The 21,636-nt window shown below is 45.3% G+C and overlaps 1 protein-coding gene and 1 pseudogene across 1 annotated transcript in view; both read left to right on the top strand.

The window, feature by feature from the left end:
* The window catches only part of LOC136620556 (zinc finger protein 84-like), a 28,103-nt pseudogene extending 6,552 nt beyond the window's left edge, over positions 1 to 21,551 (top strand).
* Positions 8,661 to 21,636, top strand: part of LOC136620565 (zinc finger protein 271-like) — a 103,815-nt gene continuing 90,839 nt past the window's right edge. Inside the window, exons 1-5 of the mRNA XM_066595409.1 lie at positions 8,661 to 8,848; positions 8,960 to 9,127; positions 9,211 to 9,334; positions 9,440 to 9,537; positions 12,140 to 12,197. Coding sequence (XP_066451506.1) covers positions 8,684 to 8,848; positions 8,960 to 9,127; positions 9,211 to 9,334; positions 9,440 to 9,537; positions 12,140 to 12,197 — 613 coding nt within the window. The 5' untranslated portion in view covers positions 8,661 to 8,683. The remainder of the gene's footprint in view (positions 8,849 to 8,959; positions 9,128 to 9,210; positions 9,335 to 9,439; positions 9,538 to 12,139; positions 12,198 to 21,636) is intronic.

The following is a 21,636-nucleotide window of genomic DNA, read 5'->3' on the forward strand; positions in this document are numbered from 1 at the left end:
CTGAAGTCTGTAGGTCAAAAATGGCAATATTCACTTTGCATCATCATCTGCGCATTCCATTCCAGAAAACAGATGGGGGTTAAAATGCTCACTACACCCCGAGATGAATTCTTTGAGGGTGGTAGTTTCCAAAACAGGGTCTTTTTGTGAAGGTGTTTTTTTTTTTATATCTTGAGCCCTCTGCAAACCTAAAATGGTGGGTGAAAAACATCACATAAAAATGCCCCCAAATCCATAATGCGCTCCTACATTTCTGAGGCCTGTGTTGGAGTCGTGTTCCACACTAACGCCACATGTGGAGTATTTTTTTAAACTGCAGAATCGACAAATATTGAGATTTGTTTCTCTGATATCTCCTGATGTGTTACAGAAAAAATCTTTTTTAATGGAAAACCTGCAAAAAAAAAAAAAATCCCCTCCACTTTCTGTGAAACGAGTAAAGGGTTAACAGACCTCCTAAGAGAACTTTCACTTGGGACGGCATTGTGCGCAGAACGCATCACTGATGTGGATTTTGTCAATTAGTGCGGACTTTATTTCTAACTGCAGAATGTGTTCTACGGAACGTCTCGCTGAATATCTTGCATTTTATTCTGCGGACGTTAATTGCAGAATTACATCTCCAGTATGTTAGAAGTCCGCAGCAACAATTCCGCAAGAGTCCTTAATGCCGCAGCAGGAAGTTTGGGGGAATTTAATTTTATGGTTTTGAATAAAGACATGCAGATTTTAACAGGTTCAGAATCCAAGCCCCATAGGTCTCATGTCCACGGGGAAAATCAGGCCCACTACGGATTCTCCATGGAGAATCCGTAGCGGGTCCCTCCTGCCCCGCGGACATGAGGGCTGAAAATAGCAATTACCTCTCCGCACGCTCCGGATCTTCCCTTCTTCGCGGCTTGATCTTCTCTCCATCGCGGCCGGATCTTCTTTCTTTGGCCCGGCAGATGTGCACGGCACGCCGGCTGCGTGCCGCGCGCATGCGCCGGCCAGAAGAAAGAAGATCCGGCCACGACGGAGAGAAGATCAAGCCGCGAAGAAGGGAAGATCCGGAGCAGGTGAGTATATTCTGATTTTAGGTTTCCCGTGGATCCGGACGGCTTCAATAGGCTGCAATAGAAGCCTGCGGGAGCCGTCCCCGCGGGAGACCCGCACCAAATGGAGCATAGTCCGGATTTTTTCATGCTCCATATTTTTTCTAATTCACTTTTATTGACCATCCGCGGGTATTTTAATTATTATTTTGCCCGTGGACACGAGACCATAGGGATAACATTGTGATGCAGAAATGTCCGCGCTCGTGTGAAAGGTCTCTAAATGCCATTTTGGACTCTTTCAGGCTTGCAGTTTTTAAAATGGATTGATTTATGTGGATTTCTCAAATATATTCCATTCAAAGCCACTTCAAAACTTAATTGGTCCCTTAAAAAATAGTTTTTTGGACTGCTAAATTTTTCAGCCTTCTGCAGCCCTGAACAAGAAAATTGGACATTTACAAACTGATGCCGACATAAACTAGACAGATGGGAGATGTGCTTAGCAGCTATTTTCCGTAGTATGGTGGGCCGGATTCACACGGGGGTATTTGCACATGTAATATGTAGTGCGTAGAACCCACTGAGTTCAATGGTTACTTTCACATACTGCATTTTTCCAGCACATTTTGGTCGTGCAGCATACTTTATGTTCCTGTAATTTGCGCAAAAGTCCCCATAGAGGTGAAACATGGCGTCATTGTACAGCAAAAAGAACACCTAGAACTGAACTCATTAGACTAATTAACTATTTAAATGCATTTTTTTACATTTTCCACATGCAAATGCCCATGCCCTTAGGTGTAAAAACAGTTCAGTATAATACGCCAAAGCGCTCGCAAGAAAGTATTGGTCATTTTGCAAATTTGCTGTGTTTATGCGCACGCAAATACGTATGACCTCGTGTGACATTAGCATTATCTCTAGAAAAGTTCTAATATGAAAAATTACTTACAAAAAAAAAAATTCTTAAAGTTTAGCCCCTTAACGACCGCTTATACGCCTCTTGACAGCCTGTATCAGTGGTCTATGCATGAAGAAAGATAGCGAGGCGATCTCTCTTCATATACCACGGGCGCTAACTGTATCTTACATCTTACACCTAGCGGCAACAGCTCTGATCAGTGTTTCAGGGGTGAGATCGCAGGGAGCCGTGCGGGTGTCATGGCAGCCTTGGGTCTTCTGAAAGACCCCAGTGCTGTCATAGTATAATGCCTATCAAGCCATGCCCGATCGCAGTATGATGTAATGCTATGGCATACTGCAGAAGCGATCAAACCATCACGGTCACCTGTTTGAGAGCAGTCCAGGGTCACATGACCAGCGGGTGATCAGGGTGTGCAGGACTCTGCTGTGCTGCTTTTCATCCCTATTGAATAAAGAATGTATGTAAAAGAGCTGTGTGTGTGTGTCTGATGTGCATGTAGCAGAGCTGTGTGTGTGTGTGATGTGCATGTAGCAGAGCTGTGTGGCACCACCAGAAACACTGGTACTATATCATTTCCCAATAATTACTAATAATAATAAACTTTATTTGTATAGCGCCAACATATTCCGCAGCGCTTACATAGACGGGGGATACAGAAAGACAAAAGTACAAACATTACAGAACCACGGTTACAAAGTAATCAATTGATTGAAACAATAGGGGTGCGGGTCCTGCTCCAACGAGCTTACATACTACAAGTAATGGGGTGATACAGAAGGTAAAGGGGCTGGAGATGTGCACTGTATGGCGAGGTGGAGAGTGGGGGGTGATATACACATAGACAATGGTCAGACATTTAACCGTGTGACAGCAGAAACAGTATGGCTGCAGGAGCGGTTTATGATGGCTAGCAGGGATTGCAGTCAGTAGGTCAGGGAGCATGTTATCAGGCGGAGTACAGAGGGGTTTGTTTAGGGAATTCAATATGCCTCCCTGAAGAGGTGCATTGTTAGAGCACGCCTGAAGTTCTGCGAGTCCTGGATTGCTCAGGTAGCCTTTGGTAGTGCGTTCCAGAGGACCGGTGCTGCTCTAGAGAAGTCTTGGAGGCGGGAATGAGAAGTTCGAATTAAAGGGGCGCTAAATCTGGTTTCGTTAGCAGAGCGGAGAGCCCGGGCTGGTTGATGGATTGAGATGAGGGAGGCGATATAGGGGGGCGCTGCACTGTGGAGGGCTTTGTGGATGAAGGTGGCGAGTTTAAATTGAACTCTGTATTTAACGGGCAGCCAGTGCAGTGACCGGCACAGGGCAGAGGCGTACGAGTAGCGGCTGGACAGGAAGATGAGCCTGGCTGCCGCATTCAGGATGGATTGGAGAGGGTAGAGTCTGGTGCAGGGGAGGCCGATCAGCAACGAGTTGCAATAATCGAGCCGGGAGTGGATGAGGGCAACAGTAAAAGAGAGATCAGAATCAAATATGATTCCAAGGCAGCGGGCATGTTGTCTAGGAGTTATGGTGGTGCCACACACTGAGATGGAGATGTAAGGAGGAGGTCGGTTAGTGGAGGGTGGAAATACCAGCAGGTCAGTTTTAGAGAGGTTTAGTTTTAGGTAGAGAGAGGACATGGTGTTAGAGACAGCGGACAGACAGTTAGTGATGTTTTGGAGTAAAGGTGCAGAGATGTCACGGGAAGAGGTGTATAGCTGGGTGTCATCAGCGTAGAGGTGGTATTGGAGGCCAAATCTCCTGATGGTTTGTCCAAAAGGGGCTGTGTAGATAGAGAAAAGAAGAGGGCCGAGGACAGAGCCCTGGGGGACCCCAACAGCAAGGGGAAGAGGAGGGGAGGTAGAGCCAGCAAAGGAGACACTGAAAGAGCGGTCAGATAGGTAGGAAGAGAACCAGGAGAGGGCAGTATCCTTTAGGCCAATGGAGCGTAGCATACTGAGGAGGAGTTTGTGGTCAACAGTGTCAAATGCTGCGGAGAAGTCGAGGAGGATCAGTAGGGAGTAATCACCCCTCGATTTGGCTGTCAGTAGGTCATTGGATACCCTTGTAAGGGCAGTTTCTGTCGAGTGTTGAGGTCGAAAGCCAGACTGTAGGGGGTCTAGGAGAGAGTGCTCTGATAGGTAGCTTACAATGCGGGAGTAAACCCGCCGTTCTAGTAGTTTGGAGATGAAGGGGAGGTTTGAGATGGGTCGGTAGTTGGCAGCATCAGTCGCGTCCAGAGTCGGCTTCTTTAGCAGTGGGGATATGATGGCGTGTTTGAAAGAAGAGGGAAAGATGCCAGAGGTCAGAGAGAGGTTGAATACAGTGGTGAGATGGGAGATGACCACTGGGGAGAAGGAACGGAGGAGGTGTGAGGGGAGGGGGTCGCTAGCGCAGGTGGTGGGGCGAGCAGAGAAGAGCAATTTGGAGACTTCTTCCTCTGTCGCTGGTCTGAGTACAGACAGTGAGCAGGAGCTAGATGCAGTGCTCACAAGACTAGGGTCAGGGCTAGTCTGGGGTTGGGAAGTTATTTCCTGACGGATGTCATCAATTTTCTTTTTGAAATAAGCAGCCAGCTCTTCGGCACTGAGATCCGTCACCGGGGGCTGTGGTTTAGGGCCGAGAAGGGAGTGAAAAGTATCAAAGAGCCTTTTAGGGTTGTGGGATAGTGAGGAGACTAGAGAGGTGAAATAGACTTGTTTGGCATGGTGGAGGGCGAGGTTGTAGGTTCTGAGCATGAATTTGTAGTGGAGGAAGTCTGCGGACGTTTGCAAGTTTTTTTTTTTAGATGAGACGATTATCGTTTGGACGAACAGGTGATGTCATCGCTAGCTCGTTCCCTCAACCTGCAGCCTGTTTATACCGGCAGATACATCGCTGGCTCGTTCAAAGGAGAATCATTCATTCTTTCCCAGTCACTGTATAAGTGAATGAGAGGGAGAGAATGAGCGCTGTTTAACCGCACAATTAGCGAAGGAGACAACTGTGGTTTGTATGCTGCATAAAATAAACAATGAATGAAAAGTGTAGATTCTCGTTGGCTCGCGGTTAGACAGAACGGTTAGTGTTCATTTGAATGATAAGGCTGGGGTCAGATGGGTGGAGCTGCACCATTTCCGTGCGGATCATCCGCATGCATTTTTAAAAATGAGACTTAGAAGCAAAGTGGATGCGATTTGCAAAAATCTCAATCACACGCTGCCGACAGTCCGCTGCGGACAAACCACACGGAAAGTGACACGAGACGCAGAATTCAAATCTGCAGCATGTCATCGTTGGCGCCGTTTCTGCTGCGGACTCTCTTGTCTCTATGGGGAGAGATTTCCACAGCGGAATACAGGCGGAAGAGCCGCTTCAAAACCCGCGTCAAATTGCAGAAGTCGCACAAAATTTGCATGCAGTCCTGGTGCAGATATTCCGTGAGATTTCCGTCCCGTGTAACCCAAGCCTAATAGTCTTGTCTAAAAGCCCTTCAAGTAAAACCAATCACCACATAAAGGGCCAGAAGTCAATGAGACATAAGCTGCCTAGGTAAGTTGCTGGCTGCGGCCATGTTTTCTCATGCTGAGAGGGCGATGTTTGGTCATGTTTACGCCCACATGGACCATACATGGCCACATGCAGCAGCTTGCCCGGGCATCCTATGTCAGATACCTTCCTCTCAGCATGAGTAAAACATGGCCACATCTCTGATCGAGTGATTCTTGTGCACAGCTCCTTGTGCACAGCTGTATAACAGTATCCGCGTGCACGAGGTGTATCTACGTGGTGGCCAACAACCAATGAGGTTACTGGAATCGTCTATGCTGCTTATATCCTGCGAAATATCAATATATGCGTGGGGTAAAGCACCTGTGATGATGTCATGACCATGTGACTAGTCAGGTGTGTGAGAGGAGTTTCTTGAAGTTCTTTCCTGATGAGGTCCGCAGGTAGTAGAGGTGTGTGCGCTGCATGAGTCTGTGCATTGGGCTGTATGACGGTCAGTCCAGGTCAGTTAGAGGTAACCGGCCGTGTGTCAGTACTGCGGCGGCTGCATTTATCTCCTGTCGTTAGTTGCGCCTCGGATACCAGTTTGTCAGATGTGGAATGAATCGCATATTGGAGAAATAGATAAAATCCCGGTTCTTCATGGCTGATCTTTGCTGCGGATGTTTTGCTGTGATGGTCCGGAGGTATTTTGGTCCTCCAGCTGCACCGTAGTTATTGCAGACAATGTGCAGCACTGATATTAGTTGCAGTTCCATCACTGGTGGTTACAGTTCTTGGATACGGTGTATTATTAAGGGGTTATGTGCTCTGACCGCCCTCGTCGGGGCTCCCATGTACTCTGCCTGCTTAATACTTTGTATACAAGGCTGCAAATTATTTTTGCTGTGTTTTTTTCCCCGTGACATTAAGGGTTACTTTTTTAAATATCTTTTTCATTGACTTTTTTCAGTTTTTTTTATTTTTTCTTTAAACTTGTTTTATTGAAAAATAAATATACCATACAGCGTATGAATAGTTAACTTTACATACATCATAGATTCCTAAAAATTAAAGGACTAAGACACGGATACATTGCGCACAACATACATGTAAGTACAGGGGAACAGGGGGGAGCTCTATCTCTCTCTCTCCCCCCCACTCCTCTCCCCCCCCCCCCCCCCCCCCACTCCTCTCTGCAACCCCCCGCTCACCCCCGGCGCCCACGAATCTTTTCATCCGAGTAGCCAGGTACTCGAAAATAGCAATGCTCGATTGCGAAATCGCCCTTAATGAGTACGTTCGCTCAGCTCTAGTTATTTGCTTTTTTATGTATATATTTTTATTTTATTCTGTAATTTTTTAATTTTATTTATGAAATTATTATTTTTTACTATCTATGTTCCCCATGATGTCATATAAGACCTCTGGGGGACATTCACATATTTTTTTTTTATTACACACTTTTCCACTGTAGCTAGGGCATCCATAGGAGCCCCAGTTCCAGGGAAAAACATCCCCTGTAGTGACAATAGTCACTGGTAGAGCTGATCAGGGTCTGCTTGGACCCTGCAGCTCTGCTGTGCCAGGGGATCCTGGCGGTCCTCTGACTGCCAGCTTGCGTAGTAGAAGAAACACTTTGACTTTCACATTTTAGTACATAGACTTCATTGAGCACTGTGTACTAAAGAAAGTAGAAGGCAGAAAGGGTTTAAAAATCCTCCAGCCTTCTCCTTGAGGGTTCTCAATTGTTACTAAAAGCTAACAACCCCCTCTGCTACTGATTGCAGAAGCAGAGACCTTAATCCCCGCCGTGAGCTGAGATTAAAGCCCAGGACCAAGCGCTGTAACTTTACTGTGCTTGGTCCTAAATGGGTTAAAGGGGTTTTCCAGGCAGCGCCAGTTGTTAGTGCTGGGATACAGCGGCGCTCATAACTGCAGGTGGACCTTTCATTGAAATCAGTGAGACCTATGCCTGCAATTACAAGCGACGGCTACTATACAGAGATCGGAACATGTGGCTTTAATTCCAACCCCATTGTATACTGGGATTACCTACAGAACAGATTGGTATTGGAAACTGCGGCTCCTGATGATGTCTTGGAGGATCAGGGCATTACTTCAGGGTAAGGGGGAGAGTTATAGTGTCCTGGAAGATGAGAATATATGTGGTGCACTGCAGTGTATCCTGTGTGATGTAAGGTTATGCACATGGGCAGGAGAATCAGATATCAACAATATATGCATTAAATGGGGTACTGCTAGGGAAAAGCGATATGGAAAAAGACCTTGGGGTACTAGTTGTTTGTAGACTTAACTGGAGCAATCAATGCCAGTCAGCTGCTGCAAAAAGAAATAAAAAGCCTTGAAGTGCATTAAAAGAGGTATAGGGGCGAGGGACAAGAACATTATGCTTCCACCATATAAGGCACTTCTCAGGCCCCACATGGAATACTGTGGACAGTTTTGGACACCAGTGCTCAGGAAAGATGTTACAGTGCTTGATGGGGTTCAAAGACAGGAAACTAAATTATTAAACTAAGTGAGAGGACTGGAATACCCAGAGAGGCTATCAAAGTTGAGGTTATTCACCCTGGAAAAAGATGGTTAATGAGCAACCAAATAATTATGTATAAATACATTAGAGGACAATACAAGGATCTCTCCCATGATTTGGTTATACCCAGGACTGCGACGGTAAGAAGAGGGCATCCTCTACGGTTAGAGGAAAGGAGGTTTCATCACCAACATAGAAAGGGGTTCTTTATTGTAAGAGCAGTGAGACTGTGGAACACTTTGCCTGAGGACGTTGTGATGACAAAATCAGTAGAGGAGTTTAAGAGGGGAATAGACATCTTTTTAGAGCGCCATGATATTGCAGGATATAAATAACCAACAGGGTTGTTGATCCGGGTCTCGGAGTCAGATCTTTTAAACGTTGATCCGAGATTATTCTGACTGCCATTATGGAGTCAGGAAGGAATTTTTTCCCCAAAAAAGGCTAAATTCGCTTCTAGCTCATTTATGTTATTTTGCCTTCCTTTGGATCAACAATGGGATGAAAACAGACTGAACTAGATGTACATTGTTTTCCTTCAACCTAACATACCATGTTACTATGTATGTTACTATGTTACCCTGTACTTACTATATAACAGGGGAAGAATAGACTAATGTGTCATATTATTGTCAGTAATCTAGTAAATAAGACATCTCCATTGTATGCTGTCACTAATCCTCTATAATCCCCTAGTAGTGAGACCCTTCATGGATGATGTTCTTGCCTCCCTCAGGTTCCTTCAGTACAGGACTCTCACAGATAAAGACGATGGTCCTTTCCATCAATGACCCACCAAGGATGGAGAAGGACAGAGACCACATGGCTGCCCAGATATTAGAACTCACCCTGGAGATCATCTACTTGATAACTGGGGAGGTGAGAGCTTCACATGATGTCACTCTTATCTCTAGTAATAAACAGGGGAATGACGGGAAAGGTGAAGGATTCTTAGCCTCCATGTAGTGATCAGTGTCTCACCATCCACAGGATTACACAGTAGTGAAGAAGTCATCTGGTGAGTGTGTGACCCCTCATGTGTCAGGAGGACGAAGCCAGACCCAGAGCCCCATCACTGAGCATTCACCTCATTCACTGATACACGAGCAGAAGATTCTAGAACTTACCCACAGGATCACTGAGCTGCTGACCAGAGAGGTGAGCGCTGCTGGGAATGGGGGACATTATATAATACCGCCAAGTTAGGAGTCTGGAGGATGATGGTACACTGTTTGTGTCAGGTTCCTATAAGGTGTCAGGACATCACTGTCTATTTCTCCATGGAGGAGTGGGAGTATTTAGAAGGACACAAGGATCTGTACAAGGACGTCATGATGGAGGATCAACAGCCCCTCACATCACCGGGTAAGAGGAGACCTTCATTTATTGTAAAGGACTGTTTTGAGGGTTGGCTAGTCTCGCCATCATCAGATATACAATGTATTCAGTCTCTCTGGTTATTTGCTATAGATGGATCCAATCAGAGAAATTCCCCAGAGAGATGTCCCAGTCCTCTATATTCCCTGGATTGCCCAGAAGAAGAGGAACATGTCCTACTGGATCATCAGGTAGATCATCAGCTATAGCCTCTTTGCCTCGCCTGATGTGTCCAGAAACAAGTGTCCTATGCTGTTGAATAATGCAGTTATACAGCGCAGTTCGACAGAGCAGGAGACAAGTAAATTCCACAACTGTCCATAGTCTGGAGGAAAATACTCTACTCTTTGCACTGATCACCATCACTATCCTTCTTTTAAGCTTTAACACTCTCTTCCAACGCCCAGCCCCAACTCACTCCATTCCCATCAGCCCCTTTGTCATTTCCTCACCCATACACAGCTCCCATGCACTTTTCAACTTCCTCAGTCGCCTCCAACCCCCCTATACTGCCAAGAAACACCTCGGCCACCCGCATAAATCCCCTAACCATGTGCTCACCCCCGCTACCCTGCTACTCTTAGCCACAGGGGACATTTCCCCTAACCCAGGCCCAACCCATACTGCTCTCTATCAAAATGCCCCCTTGCCCCATTCAAATGCGCCCTATGGAACTCCCAATCCACATGCAACAAACTCCCAACTATCCATGACCTCTTCACCACTAAACACTTTAACCTGCTCGCCCTCCCCGACACCTGGATACAGCATTTTGATTCTACCTCCCCTGCTGCATTGTCCTATGATGGCCTGCAGTTTTCCAACACCCCAAGATTGGACAACAGGCGCGGCGGAGGAGTAGGAGTCATCCTCTTGCCTAACTGTACCTTCCAGGTCATTCCCTCAGCTCCTTCGCTCACCTTCCAGTCATTCAAAGTCCACACCCTGCGACTCTTCTGCCCAATTCCCCAGCGTGTCACAGTCATTTGCCGGCCTCCAGGTCCCACCCACCTTTTCCTAGACCACTTCAGTGCCTGGCTCTCCCACTTCCTATCCTGTGAAATCACAACTCTCATCCTTGGCTATTTCATCATCCCTACTAACGACCCCAGCTTCTCATCTGCCTCCCGGCTTTTAACGCTTACCTCCTCCCTTGGCCTATCGCTAATCTCTGACTCCCCCACTCACAGAGATGGCAGCACTCTCGATTTAATCTTCCTCCGTCTCTGCTCTGCCTTCCACTTTACTAACTCCCCTTTCACTCTCAGATCACAACCTCCTCTCTTTCTTCATCATGCACTCTAATATCTCCCCTGACCGTCTAGGAACCTCCAGTCCATCTGCACCCAACAGTTTGCTGAGACCATTCAGTCCTCCCTATACCTTATCTCATTCCTCCCCTGCCCTAACGTGGCTGCTTTCTGTCATTGTTTTTAATGTTTTTATATTTCCCCTTCTGTGATGTATTTATATTAGTGTAGGGACCCACTACAACACAAGGAACCGTGAAGTGGTTAGTGGGCTGATGTATCTTGGCCAAATTCCAACTAATGCCTTGCATTTATTATCTATCATTCACATGCAGTGTGGCCTTAAGACTCCAGGAGGAGCCCAGGGAGACAGTACCAATGTGGTTCACTGTCTGAAGTGCAGGGCAACCCACCAAATTATTATAGCATCATTAATAGGTTGCTGGTCTGCATGGTGAACTACATGTATCAGAATGGTCTGCCACTTTGTATCCACTCTGTGTGGGAGTATACTCCAAGCAGCCACCCCCCTCTATATCAAGAGGCAGTGAGAGTGGCTGTCTCATCGGAGTCCTGCACAGGTGCATTTAGCTCCCTCATTTGGTAGTCAGCCACCTGCATGGTGAGAGGATGCATCTATATGCATTCCTTATTCAGTAAGTATTGGCCGCTTTATGTGATTGTTTTTATATTTCCCCTTCTGTGATGCATTCAGTTCTCCCTGTCCCCTATCTCATTGCTCCCCTGCCCTAACCTGGCAGCCGAACACTACCACACCACCCTCAGCCGGGCCCTGGATGAAGCAGCACCATGCCGTGCCGTCAACCACAGACCATCGCAACCTTGGCTCACGTCCCAAACGCGCTTCATCCAGAGGTACTCTAGGTGTGCCAAGCGACTGTGGAAAAAATCAAAGGTGCCCGCAGACTTCCTCCACTTCAAATTCATGCTTTAAACTTATGACCTCGCCCTTCACCATGCCGAACAAGTTTATTTCACCTCCCTTGTCTCCTCACTATCCCACAACCCCAAACGACTCTTCGAGACCTAACACTCCCTCCTCAGCCCCAAAGAACAGGCCCCCATGACGGATCTGACTGCTGGAGAACTAGCTGCCTGTTTCAAAGACAAAATTGACAACATCCACAAAGAAATCTCTGCAAACTGCACGGCTAGCTCCGATCCCAGTCTCCTCAGCACTGCATCCAGCACTTACTCACTTTCTACGTTAGAACTGACGACAGAGGAAGAAGTCTCCAGGCTGTTTTCCGAGGCCCACCCCACCACCTGCGCTAGCAACCCTCTCCCCTCTCACCTCCTCCGGTCCCTTTCCCCAGCTCTCCTTACTCACCTCACAACAATCTACAACCTCTCCCTAACCTCTGACACTTTCCCCTCCTCTTTGAAACACTCCATCATATCCCCTCTGTTTTTTAAAAAAAGCAGGGCAGATTGGTTCATGTCGTCGAGTGGTTTTCCACCTCTGTCTGGATATAAGATAATGTGGGGCCTTTTACTTCTTTGTCATCTCTTTACTTTGCAGGAAAGTTCTGGTGGAGCGATGAGTGGCCTCGATTATCCCATATCAGTGTCAGTGAATGGTAAGAGAGTTTCATCATCCTTACATAGTAAGACAATGTGCTGATGACTCGCTTCTTAAAATATATATGTGCCCCCACCTTCTCCTCCAAAAAGGACACTTAGGTAATCTAAAGGTTTAAATTGTCCATGGACCGGAGCAAGACAAAGGACTTCCTGATTCTGGCAAAATCTTTACGAAAAACATTATAAACAAAGAAATTGTTCATTGCTGATGACAGATCTGTAAGTCAAAAGAAACAAGAAAAACCAAAAACCTTAATCAAAAAATTACCATAAAAAAACACAAAAAATAAACACTAAGTGGCAACATGCAGAAGGGGGTCTATGTCTCTTGCCCTCGGAGGATTATCATCCTCTATTGCTTGCATATTTAGCATTTTATAGGACGTTTTTAGCTCTGTAAAACTGATGAGCTAGCCACAGGTTCGGTCATCAGTAGCTGACTGGCCAAGGTCTACTACCTGGGATACCGGCCAGCCAGCTATTTGCTGGACCACTGTCACCCAGTATGGAGTCGCAGGCAGATGGCACCATACACAGTAAAGTGGGCAGGGGTGGTATAACAGGCACAATTCATTAAAGGGAAAGTGTTGCATCTCCACAGCACCGTAGACTAAGTTATGGTGCTGTTAGGGGACCTGACGGGAAGCTGGGGGATGTATTTTTCTTATACTCCGCCACTCCCATGATCCAGGACTGTTTTTCAGAGTCCTGTGCGCTCTTTAAGTCTATGGAAGAGTAAGGGACTTTAAAAAGAGTCGGATTTTCATACCGTACCATCTACAGAGGGGACACCCCTTGATCATGGGAGCAGGTGAGTATAAAATATACCTCACCAAACTCCCTGTCACATCCCCTAACACTGTAACTTGATTTATGGTGCTGTAGGGACATGCCAGGTTCCCTTTAAGTAAAACCACATACTGACATACTTTTTTCCTTTATGAAGTATTTTCTGTACATGATTATGGGGGCGGCCATCATAACTGAGATGCTGCTCTCTTCTGGTAAAAGCCATTGAGAGAGATGCATTACAGCAGCCACATGGACATAACTGTAGTCCGTTCATTTACCTCTAAGGAAGAGCAGATGTGGAAATAGCATAGCTTGCTGCGCTGTTTATGTGATGTGGCCCCAGAGTAAGGGACCCTCCAGCACATTAATATCTGTCTCCTGTGGTGGGTATGTGTTGTATTATGTGTATTGGCTCTGTCTGGGTCAATATTAGGTCGATGTCTGATGTTGGTGTCATCAAACTTCGTGGTGTCTGTTCTCCGTAATCTTCTTAGTGTGGCATGATTGGTGCTTGGAGTTCCTGGAGTCGGGTTAGAGAGAAGAGAAGAAAGGTGGTGGAGAGATGTAGTCAGGTGAAGGACCATGTAGGCAGGAGGCTGAGGCTCTGACGCTTCCAACTGAGCCCAGACCGCGCCAAATTCCTGTGAGCTGTAGGATTTACTCCTCAAAGGAACTCTCATCAGATAACTGAGACTAGCAATGACTGTATATTAGGCAAGAAATGCCAAAGATGTTATGTCAAAAACTGTAATTATGTTACTTTTGAAAAATCAATGTTGGAGACCTTGAGTAAAAAAACGTAAGCCCCGGTTTGAAAACTACCCTTTGCCTGTGGACTTGTTTATTCGACTATAATGACTTGTTGCTTGGAAGTGGCACTGGCGTTGCGTGAACAGTAAGTTATAAACCTTCTTAGCACAGTGACTAATTTCACCCCTGCATGCAGCTGGAGCAGGCCGCGTTTTGGATGCACCGAGAGGAGACAGAAGAGCAATTGTGACCCACCACCACTAGGCCTCTGGGCATACTCAAGCCTCACTGTTCATTTCTCAATGCTATTGCAGGATTTGGCGTCCCAGATATACAACACCATTACTTTTGCCCCTTCACCCTACCCGTTGCATAAGGACCTGGTTCTTGCCATAAATGAGAAATAACCAACTGTACAGCATCTGTCTATTTCCCAAAACTGGGAGGGATATTTTAGCCCCCTAGCAATCAGGTCCTAAATACAAGGAATATTTAGCCAGTTCAGTGATTTGGTTAGTTCCCCTTCTCCATTAGGACTTGGTCCTATGGGGATTGGGGGAATAGCAAGTTTAATGTATATTAAAAATTACCTGCACTTTCACGCTGGAGTGTTCGTGCTCCATTGGACGTTTTCCGCTCTTCCCAGTAGCTGGAGACATCACCGTATAACACTATATATGGGACTGTCTTCAGCTGCCAGAAGGAGACGAAAATGGCCGACGGAGCACAAACTCTTCAGCATGAAAGTGCAGTTAACAAGCGATGTCTTGCATTCTGACAGTGCATACAGCCATGTTGCATCATGGGAAGGTGCAGTGCATGCCTGGATAGCAAAATATAGAAGTGCAGCACTGACTCTTGTGGGAGGTCATGGCATTTATATCTGTTTATGCAGCATTTTTTAATTAATGAGTTACATTTACCAAAATCATTTTGGGGGCCATTGATCTTTATAATAAAATTGCTATGCAGTTTGTGGCGGTAGTTCCTCTTTTTTCCCCTGGAAAAAAAATAAAAGTGGCTAATGTTGTAGGTGAGTCCATATTGGCAGGAGGTGGGGCCAACACAACCAGCCACATATATGGAGCTAATGCAAAAATACAATAGTAGGGGGGTCAGCTGAATATAAAGTTTGGTCTTCATTGTACAGATCCAACTGTAACACATGTAGTGCCAGAACCAAACCCGGTTCATAATTACGGCCTCAGAAGCAAGCTCTGTACATAAATATGACAACAGTATTGAACTCAGCACAATGATCAACTGCTAAGTCCATTTAGCCACTACAATATGTTTCTACCTTGTGAAACTACAGCTATCAGTTTAACCTGAAGCATGGTAATGTATGATGGGAGATGTCTCACAAACTAGACTTGTATCACACATCACTGCTGCAGACCATAGAGTAGACTCCAGTACTGGTCAGAGGCAGAATACACAGTGAGCGATTCACAGGTGACTCTTCTATAAACATTCTTTCTTTTCTTCTGCATCCACCCCAGATTTCCACGATAGCTTGTCCCAGCCCTCACCCACCTAATAGAGTAATGCCACTGCACTGTTTCTCTGAATATAAAAAGGGTCCCGAGGTGAACAGCTTATTGCCCTGGGTTCTGCTTTTGGCATCTAAGACAATGAGCTGAGGGAAGCCATGGCCAGCATTACTAAGGAAATGCAGTATTTTAAAGGGGTTTCCTATCATTAGGAAAAAAAATTCTAAGCTTCCCTATTTCTTTTCTCAGCAGTCTTCTTACCACATCTTTTCCTTACCGATCTTCTCCTGGCTCCTCCAGTCCCCATGGTCATGTCATCTCAATCCAGCAGATTCTTCTATTTTCTGTGATGTAGCTTACATTTGCGCCATTCTGCAGGTCAGTGTACCTAGTCACTAGTGACGTAGCGTTCACTGCCTAACAGGTAATGCTGGATGCTCAGCAGCCTGCTTTAGCTATATGAAGAAAAAAGGCAACAGCCTACGCCTGCATGCTAAAGCACACTGCCGAGGATTCGGCATATCCTGCTAGGAAGTGAACTGTGGTGAATGGATGCTATATAACAGGAAGAGGAGGATCTGGCTGCCTGGAGGTGTTATTAAAATGTAAGTTTCTCCCAAACTGCAGCACAGATACGCACCCCAGACATATCACTGTGATCAGTGTGCATGACACTTTATTTTGCTCTCGGTAAGGGCTCATGTCCACGGGCAAAATGACATTTAAAATCCGCAGCGGATCTCCCGCGCGCGGATCCGCACCCCATAGGGATGCATTGACCACCCGCGGGTACATAAATACCCGCGGATCGTCAATAAAAGTGATTTTAAAAAAAATGGAGCATGAAAAAATCTGGACCATGCTCCATTTTCATGCGGGTCTCCCGCGGGGACGGCTCCCGCGGGCTTCTATTGAAGCCTATGGAAGCCGTCCGGATCCGCGGGAGACCTAAAATAGGAATTTAAAGCATTTACTCACCCGCAGCGGGCCGCGAAGCTCTGCTCTTCCTCACGGCTGCATCTCCCTTACTTCGGCTCGGCGGATGTGCCCGGCGCATGCGCGCGGCACGTCGACGACGTGCCGGCGATGTGCCGCCGGCGTCAGGAATTCATCCGCCGGCCGAAAATGAAGATCCGGCCGTGAGGAACAGCTGATCTTCGCCGCCCGCTACGGAAAGGTAAATTCTTTTAAATTGCTATTTTCGGCGCTCATGTCCGCAGGGCAGGAGGGACCCGCTGCAGATTCTACATGGAGAATCTGCAGCGGATCTGATTTTCCCCGTGGACATGAGGCCTAAGGGTTTCAAAGAGATAGTGACAGCTTCACTTTAAGGACGGCTATTGACATGATTCGGATGCCGAAAAAATAGGCTTTGAACGAAAAGTATATGTGTTGCCAAAAAGAGTCTCTCTACTCATCTATTTTTTTTCTCAGTATTAGTCCTGATTCCTCGTTCTCGGTAGTAACACTTCATCAAGGATCCCTGTAATAACACAGCTGTTGTGTGTTGGTGTGATCTCTACATGGCTTTGAGCATATAATGTGGTACTGAATATTTCGGGGTGTGCGCCTTAGTCTATTACTCCTCCCAATACTGCAATTGTTTCTCCAGCATTTCCATGTTTAACCCACTCCACACACAGACACATGGAGGCGCCTTCAATGTATACTTCTCTCCACTGTACATGTGAACTCACAGGGGTTTTCTCTCTAATGAGGTCTTCCTCCTTACAGAGTGTGAAGGGTGTTCCTCCATTTCTAATGGGCATTTTCCTTCTAGTCCACATTTGAATCAACTAATTTAGGATTTCCATATTAGCGGTAGTAATGCTCTGCACACTGATGTACTCTACATATATTCTATTATCTATGTATATTGTATAATTTAATACAAAAGAATCCCTTGAGGTATGTCTCTATAAGCTCAGCACATCTTAATACTGGGATTTTTACCCATTTTCCAGGTAAAAGTCTTCCAATTGCTTCCAATCAGATGGTTGCATTAGTGTTCAGCAGTCTTCAAGTCATGCCACAGATCCTCAATCAGATTGAGGTCCAGGCTGTGACTCCAAAACACTTCAATGTTTCTTTTTACAGAATAACTTGCTACTACCATAATTCACTGTGGGTGATGGGAAGTGTTGAATTTGCGCTCCCATAGCATTTATCATCATGACCAGAGATCCTTCTTCCATGTGTTGAGGAAGTCTGTTATGTGTGGCTTTTCTTCTGGACCCTAATTCATAAAGTCTCACTCTGTAAAGTGGTCCTATGTGGAAATACCTCTTTTATGGAAATTTTTAAACGCTATTGTCTATTAACATTGTGATATATTATAGTATATGGTCTACAGAGAAATAACTGTCACTACCATCACTAGGGATTAGTTTATGGAAACTCCGCCAACAAATAGCGCCCAGAGCATGCTATGGGAAATCGATTCTTCCTCCACACTTGTGGAAAGCAATTGCCGTTTCCGCTAGGGGAGAAAAAATTGCAGCATGCTTGACTGCAATGGAAGCCATCCAATCCGCGGTTCTTCTACAATGGCATTGCGGAAAGGTAGCGGATTCCGCATCATTGCTAGACGATGACGCGGGAAAAGTTGGAGTTTGAAAATGAAAAATCTGTACTGTGCATGTCTGACGGCTTGCCACACGGACCAACTACATTACAGATGAAAACTCAAAGGAACAGTTATGCATGTTCGTCACTGCTCACAGTGTCGGATTCCACTGCATGTGGAATCTAGCCTTGCCGTGTGCAATAGGGCTTAGTCATATGTTTTTCTGCTTTCCTGCAAGCCAATTTTCCTTTATATTTCCTTGCTTTATTACTGTTGTCTTAATAAAGCTTGATTGCTTTCTTTTCCAGGTGAAGATTGGATAAGAGGCTCCCATGTATCTCTAGATCAGGAACGAGAAGATAACACCACACAAATAAATTCAATAACCCCTAATGTACCCTTAGTGCTTCAGAGTAGCGATCTATTCTCTGATGCTGCTGGTCACAATCAACCTTCATCTGACCAATCACTGATTAACAAACATGGAAAAGAGGAACTATTTCAATGTGGGAAGCATTCTAAAAGGAAATCTAAACTTTCTTTTCAGAACAGAAATCCTAGCAATGAAAGGCCATTTTCATGTCCAGAATGTGGAAAAAGTTTTAGCCAGAAATCAATCCTTGTGAAACATCAGAAAATTCACACAGGGGAGAGGCCATTTTCATGTCCTGAATGTGGGAAAAGTTTTAGTCAGAAATCAAATCTTGTGGAACATTTAAGAACTCACACAGTGGAGAAGCCATTTTCATGTTCAAAATGTGGAAAATGTTTTAGCCTAAAATCTTATTTTGTTAAGCATCAGAAAACTCACACGGGGAAGAAGCCATTTTTGTGTTCAGAATGTGGGAAATGTTTTAGACAAGATTCAAATCTTGTAGAACATCTAAAAAGTCACACAGGGGAAAAGCCATTCTCATGTTCAAAATGTGGGAAATGTTTTAGCCAAAAGTCTGATCTTGTTAAGCATCAGACAGTTCACAAAAGGAAGAAGCCTCTTTCATGTTCAGAATGTGGTAAATGTTTTAGACGAAAATCAAGTCTTGTGGGCCATCTAAGAATTCACACGGAGGAGAAGCCATTTTCATGTTCAGAATGTGACAAATGTTTTAGCCAAAAATCAGATCTTGTTAAGCATAAGAGAATTCACACCGGGGAGAAGCCTTTTTCATGTTCAGAATGTGGGAAATGTTTTAGACAAAAACCAAGTCTTGTGGGACATCTAAGAATTCACACAGAGGAGAAGCCATTTTCATGTTCAGAATGTGGCAAATGTTTTAGTTGGAAATCAAATCTTGAGAAGCATCTAATAAGTCACACAGGGAGAAAGCCATTTTCATGTTCAGAATGTGGCAAATGCTTTAGCCAAAAATAAGATCTTGTTAAGCATCAGAGAATGCACACAGGTGAGAAGTCGTTTTCATGTTCAGAATGTGGGAAATGTTTTCACCAAAAATCAAGTCTTGTGGGACATCTAAGTATTCACTTAGATGCGAAGCCGTTTTCGTGTCCTGAATGTGGGAAATGTTTTAGTTGGAAATCGCATCTTGTGGAACATCTAAAGTGTCACATAGGGGAAAAGTCATTTTCATGTTCAGAATGTGGAAAATGTTTTAGCCAAAAATCAAATCTTGTTAAGCATGAGAGAACTCACACAGGGGAGAAGCCATTTTCATGTTCAGAATGTGGGGAATGTTTTAGCCAAAAATCAAGTCTTGTTAGGCATCAGAGAACTCACACAGGGGAGAAGCCATTTTCATGTTCAGAATGTAGGAAATGTTTTAGACAAAAATCAAGTCTTGTTAAGCATCAGAGAACTCACACAGGGGAGAAGGCATTTTCATGTTCAGAATGTGGGAAATGTTTTAGCGAAAAATTAAGTCTTGTGGGACATCTAAGTATTCATTCAGGGGCATAGCCATTTTCATGTTCAGAATGCGGAAAATGTTTTAGCTTGAAACAGCATCTTGTGGCACATCTGAAAACTCACACAGGGGAGAAGCCATTTTCATGTTCAGAATGTGGGAAATGTTTTGGACAAAAATCTTGTTCAGCATAAAAGAACTCACACCAGGGAAAAGCCATTTTCATGTTCAGAATGTGGGAGGTTTTTTAGCCACAAAAAGAGTCTTGTTAAGCATCAGAGAACTGGGGTGGGGGGCTGGCCTAGCTGTCAGAGAGACAAGACACATGAGAAAGTGTTCCTCCATCTAACCAGGGGAAAAGCCCTAAAATCCTGCTTGAAAAAGGACCATACTCTGCCTACCAGATCCTGCACCATCTTTTCTGCCCTTGGGGACCAATTGGAGACCTTTTAGGACCTTCTGCGGTCTTACTATGAACAGACCCTGTGAGATCTGCTGCGGCCTGCAGAAGCGAGAGAATCCGTGGGCTGGATTACCGGGTGCTTGCGCCCTGTGGAAAGCCCAGCTACAACTCTCTTGCTGTCCGGGCTGTGAGGGGGGCTAACCTAGGACTCCTGGAGGCGCCGCGGCTGTGCACCGCTCCCTCTGCTCTACTCCTGCAGAGACAGCCGGGTGAGTGACAGGCACCCCTGACAAACTTTGCTGGCTGCTCCTGACCTGCTTCTGAATACGTTTCTCTATACTTCAATTACACCCTCTGCCTATATGGCCCCCCTACAAAATAAATGAAGCTCACCAATAGAGTACAGCAACTTGTGAAACCTGGCGCTATGGAAGAAACTCAACCTCATGCGTCCAGCTCACATCAAGGGTCCCCCCCCCCCCCCTGGTCCCACCACCCCAGGTCCAACTATTGCGGACGTACTTAGGGCCATAACAGACTGTGGATCTGCTCATACTGAGAAGCTTGATGCCCTGGGGTTGGACTTCGGCCCGCTACGGGTAGATTCCACAACCTGCGAGAGACGCGAGTCTCTAATCTAGAGATCTTCATAGAGTCTATTATACTCCTCGCCGTTTAAACACTATGGGCTTATCTCCTAGTTCAGACTGCCCAAGGTGCTTCATGGATACAGGCACAACTATGCATATGTTCTGGGAGTGTCATGTTTTACAAGCCTATTGGAAGGATGTTCTTGAGTTCATGGAGACGCATCTGGGAGCACCGCGTATCCTCCACCCTAAGGTCTGTCTTTTCGGCCTTGGGGAAGACATTTCGGTCGATGTGGCAGCAAGCACTCTATACAAATTATTTTTTTTCTATGCTAAAAAGGTAATATTACTTAATTGGAAACATTAAAAAAAACACTAGGACTGCCTGGCTATGTGAGTTAAACTGTGTTGCCCCTCTATATAAATTGGGTTTATACTAGGGGATGCCCTGCCAAGTTCACCAAGAGATGGGGTCGGTGGGTTGACTGCCCCAATACTCCGCTGGACATATCTGATTAACTCCTCTTTCTGGGAAAACTTAAGGTCTTTTATCTATTGGTTGTTGTGACTTGCATGGACAATATGTATACACAATATTGGTACTGGAGCTGTGGGTTTAGTTTATAGTTATTCTTCCTATTTGTTACGATTCCCCAGGTTGGGAGTCTTGGTCTCCTTTGTAATAATGGCCAAAGTTGTTCAAAAGAAAAAAAAAGAAAAAAGGGGGTATTTTAAACCCTGAAAGGAGTGAAAAAACTGTAATGTTGTAATTTTGTGAAGTATTCTTGATGACTCTTCCTTGTTTTGTATTGTGATGTATGACATGCCCAATAAACGTTCCTTTAAAAAAAAAAAATGTAACCCCTTGAGGCCACAAAACAGTGTTGTAGGCAGGTTTTCAAGTAGGACCTTCACAGATATAGACTAAAATTATAATTTTTATTAAGATCCTTTAAAAAAAACATATATGGGCTATAGA

The sequence above is a fragment of the Eleutherodactylus coqui genome, chromosome 3 (assembly GCF_035609145.1).
Source record: "Eleutherodactylus coqui strain aEleCoq1 chromosome 3, aEleCoq1.hap1, whole genome shotgun sequence".
NCBI lineage: Eukaryota > Metazoa > Chordata > Amphibia > Anura > Eleutherodactylidae > Eleutherodactylus > Eleutherodactylus coqui.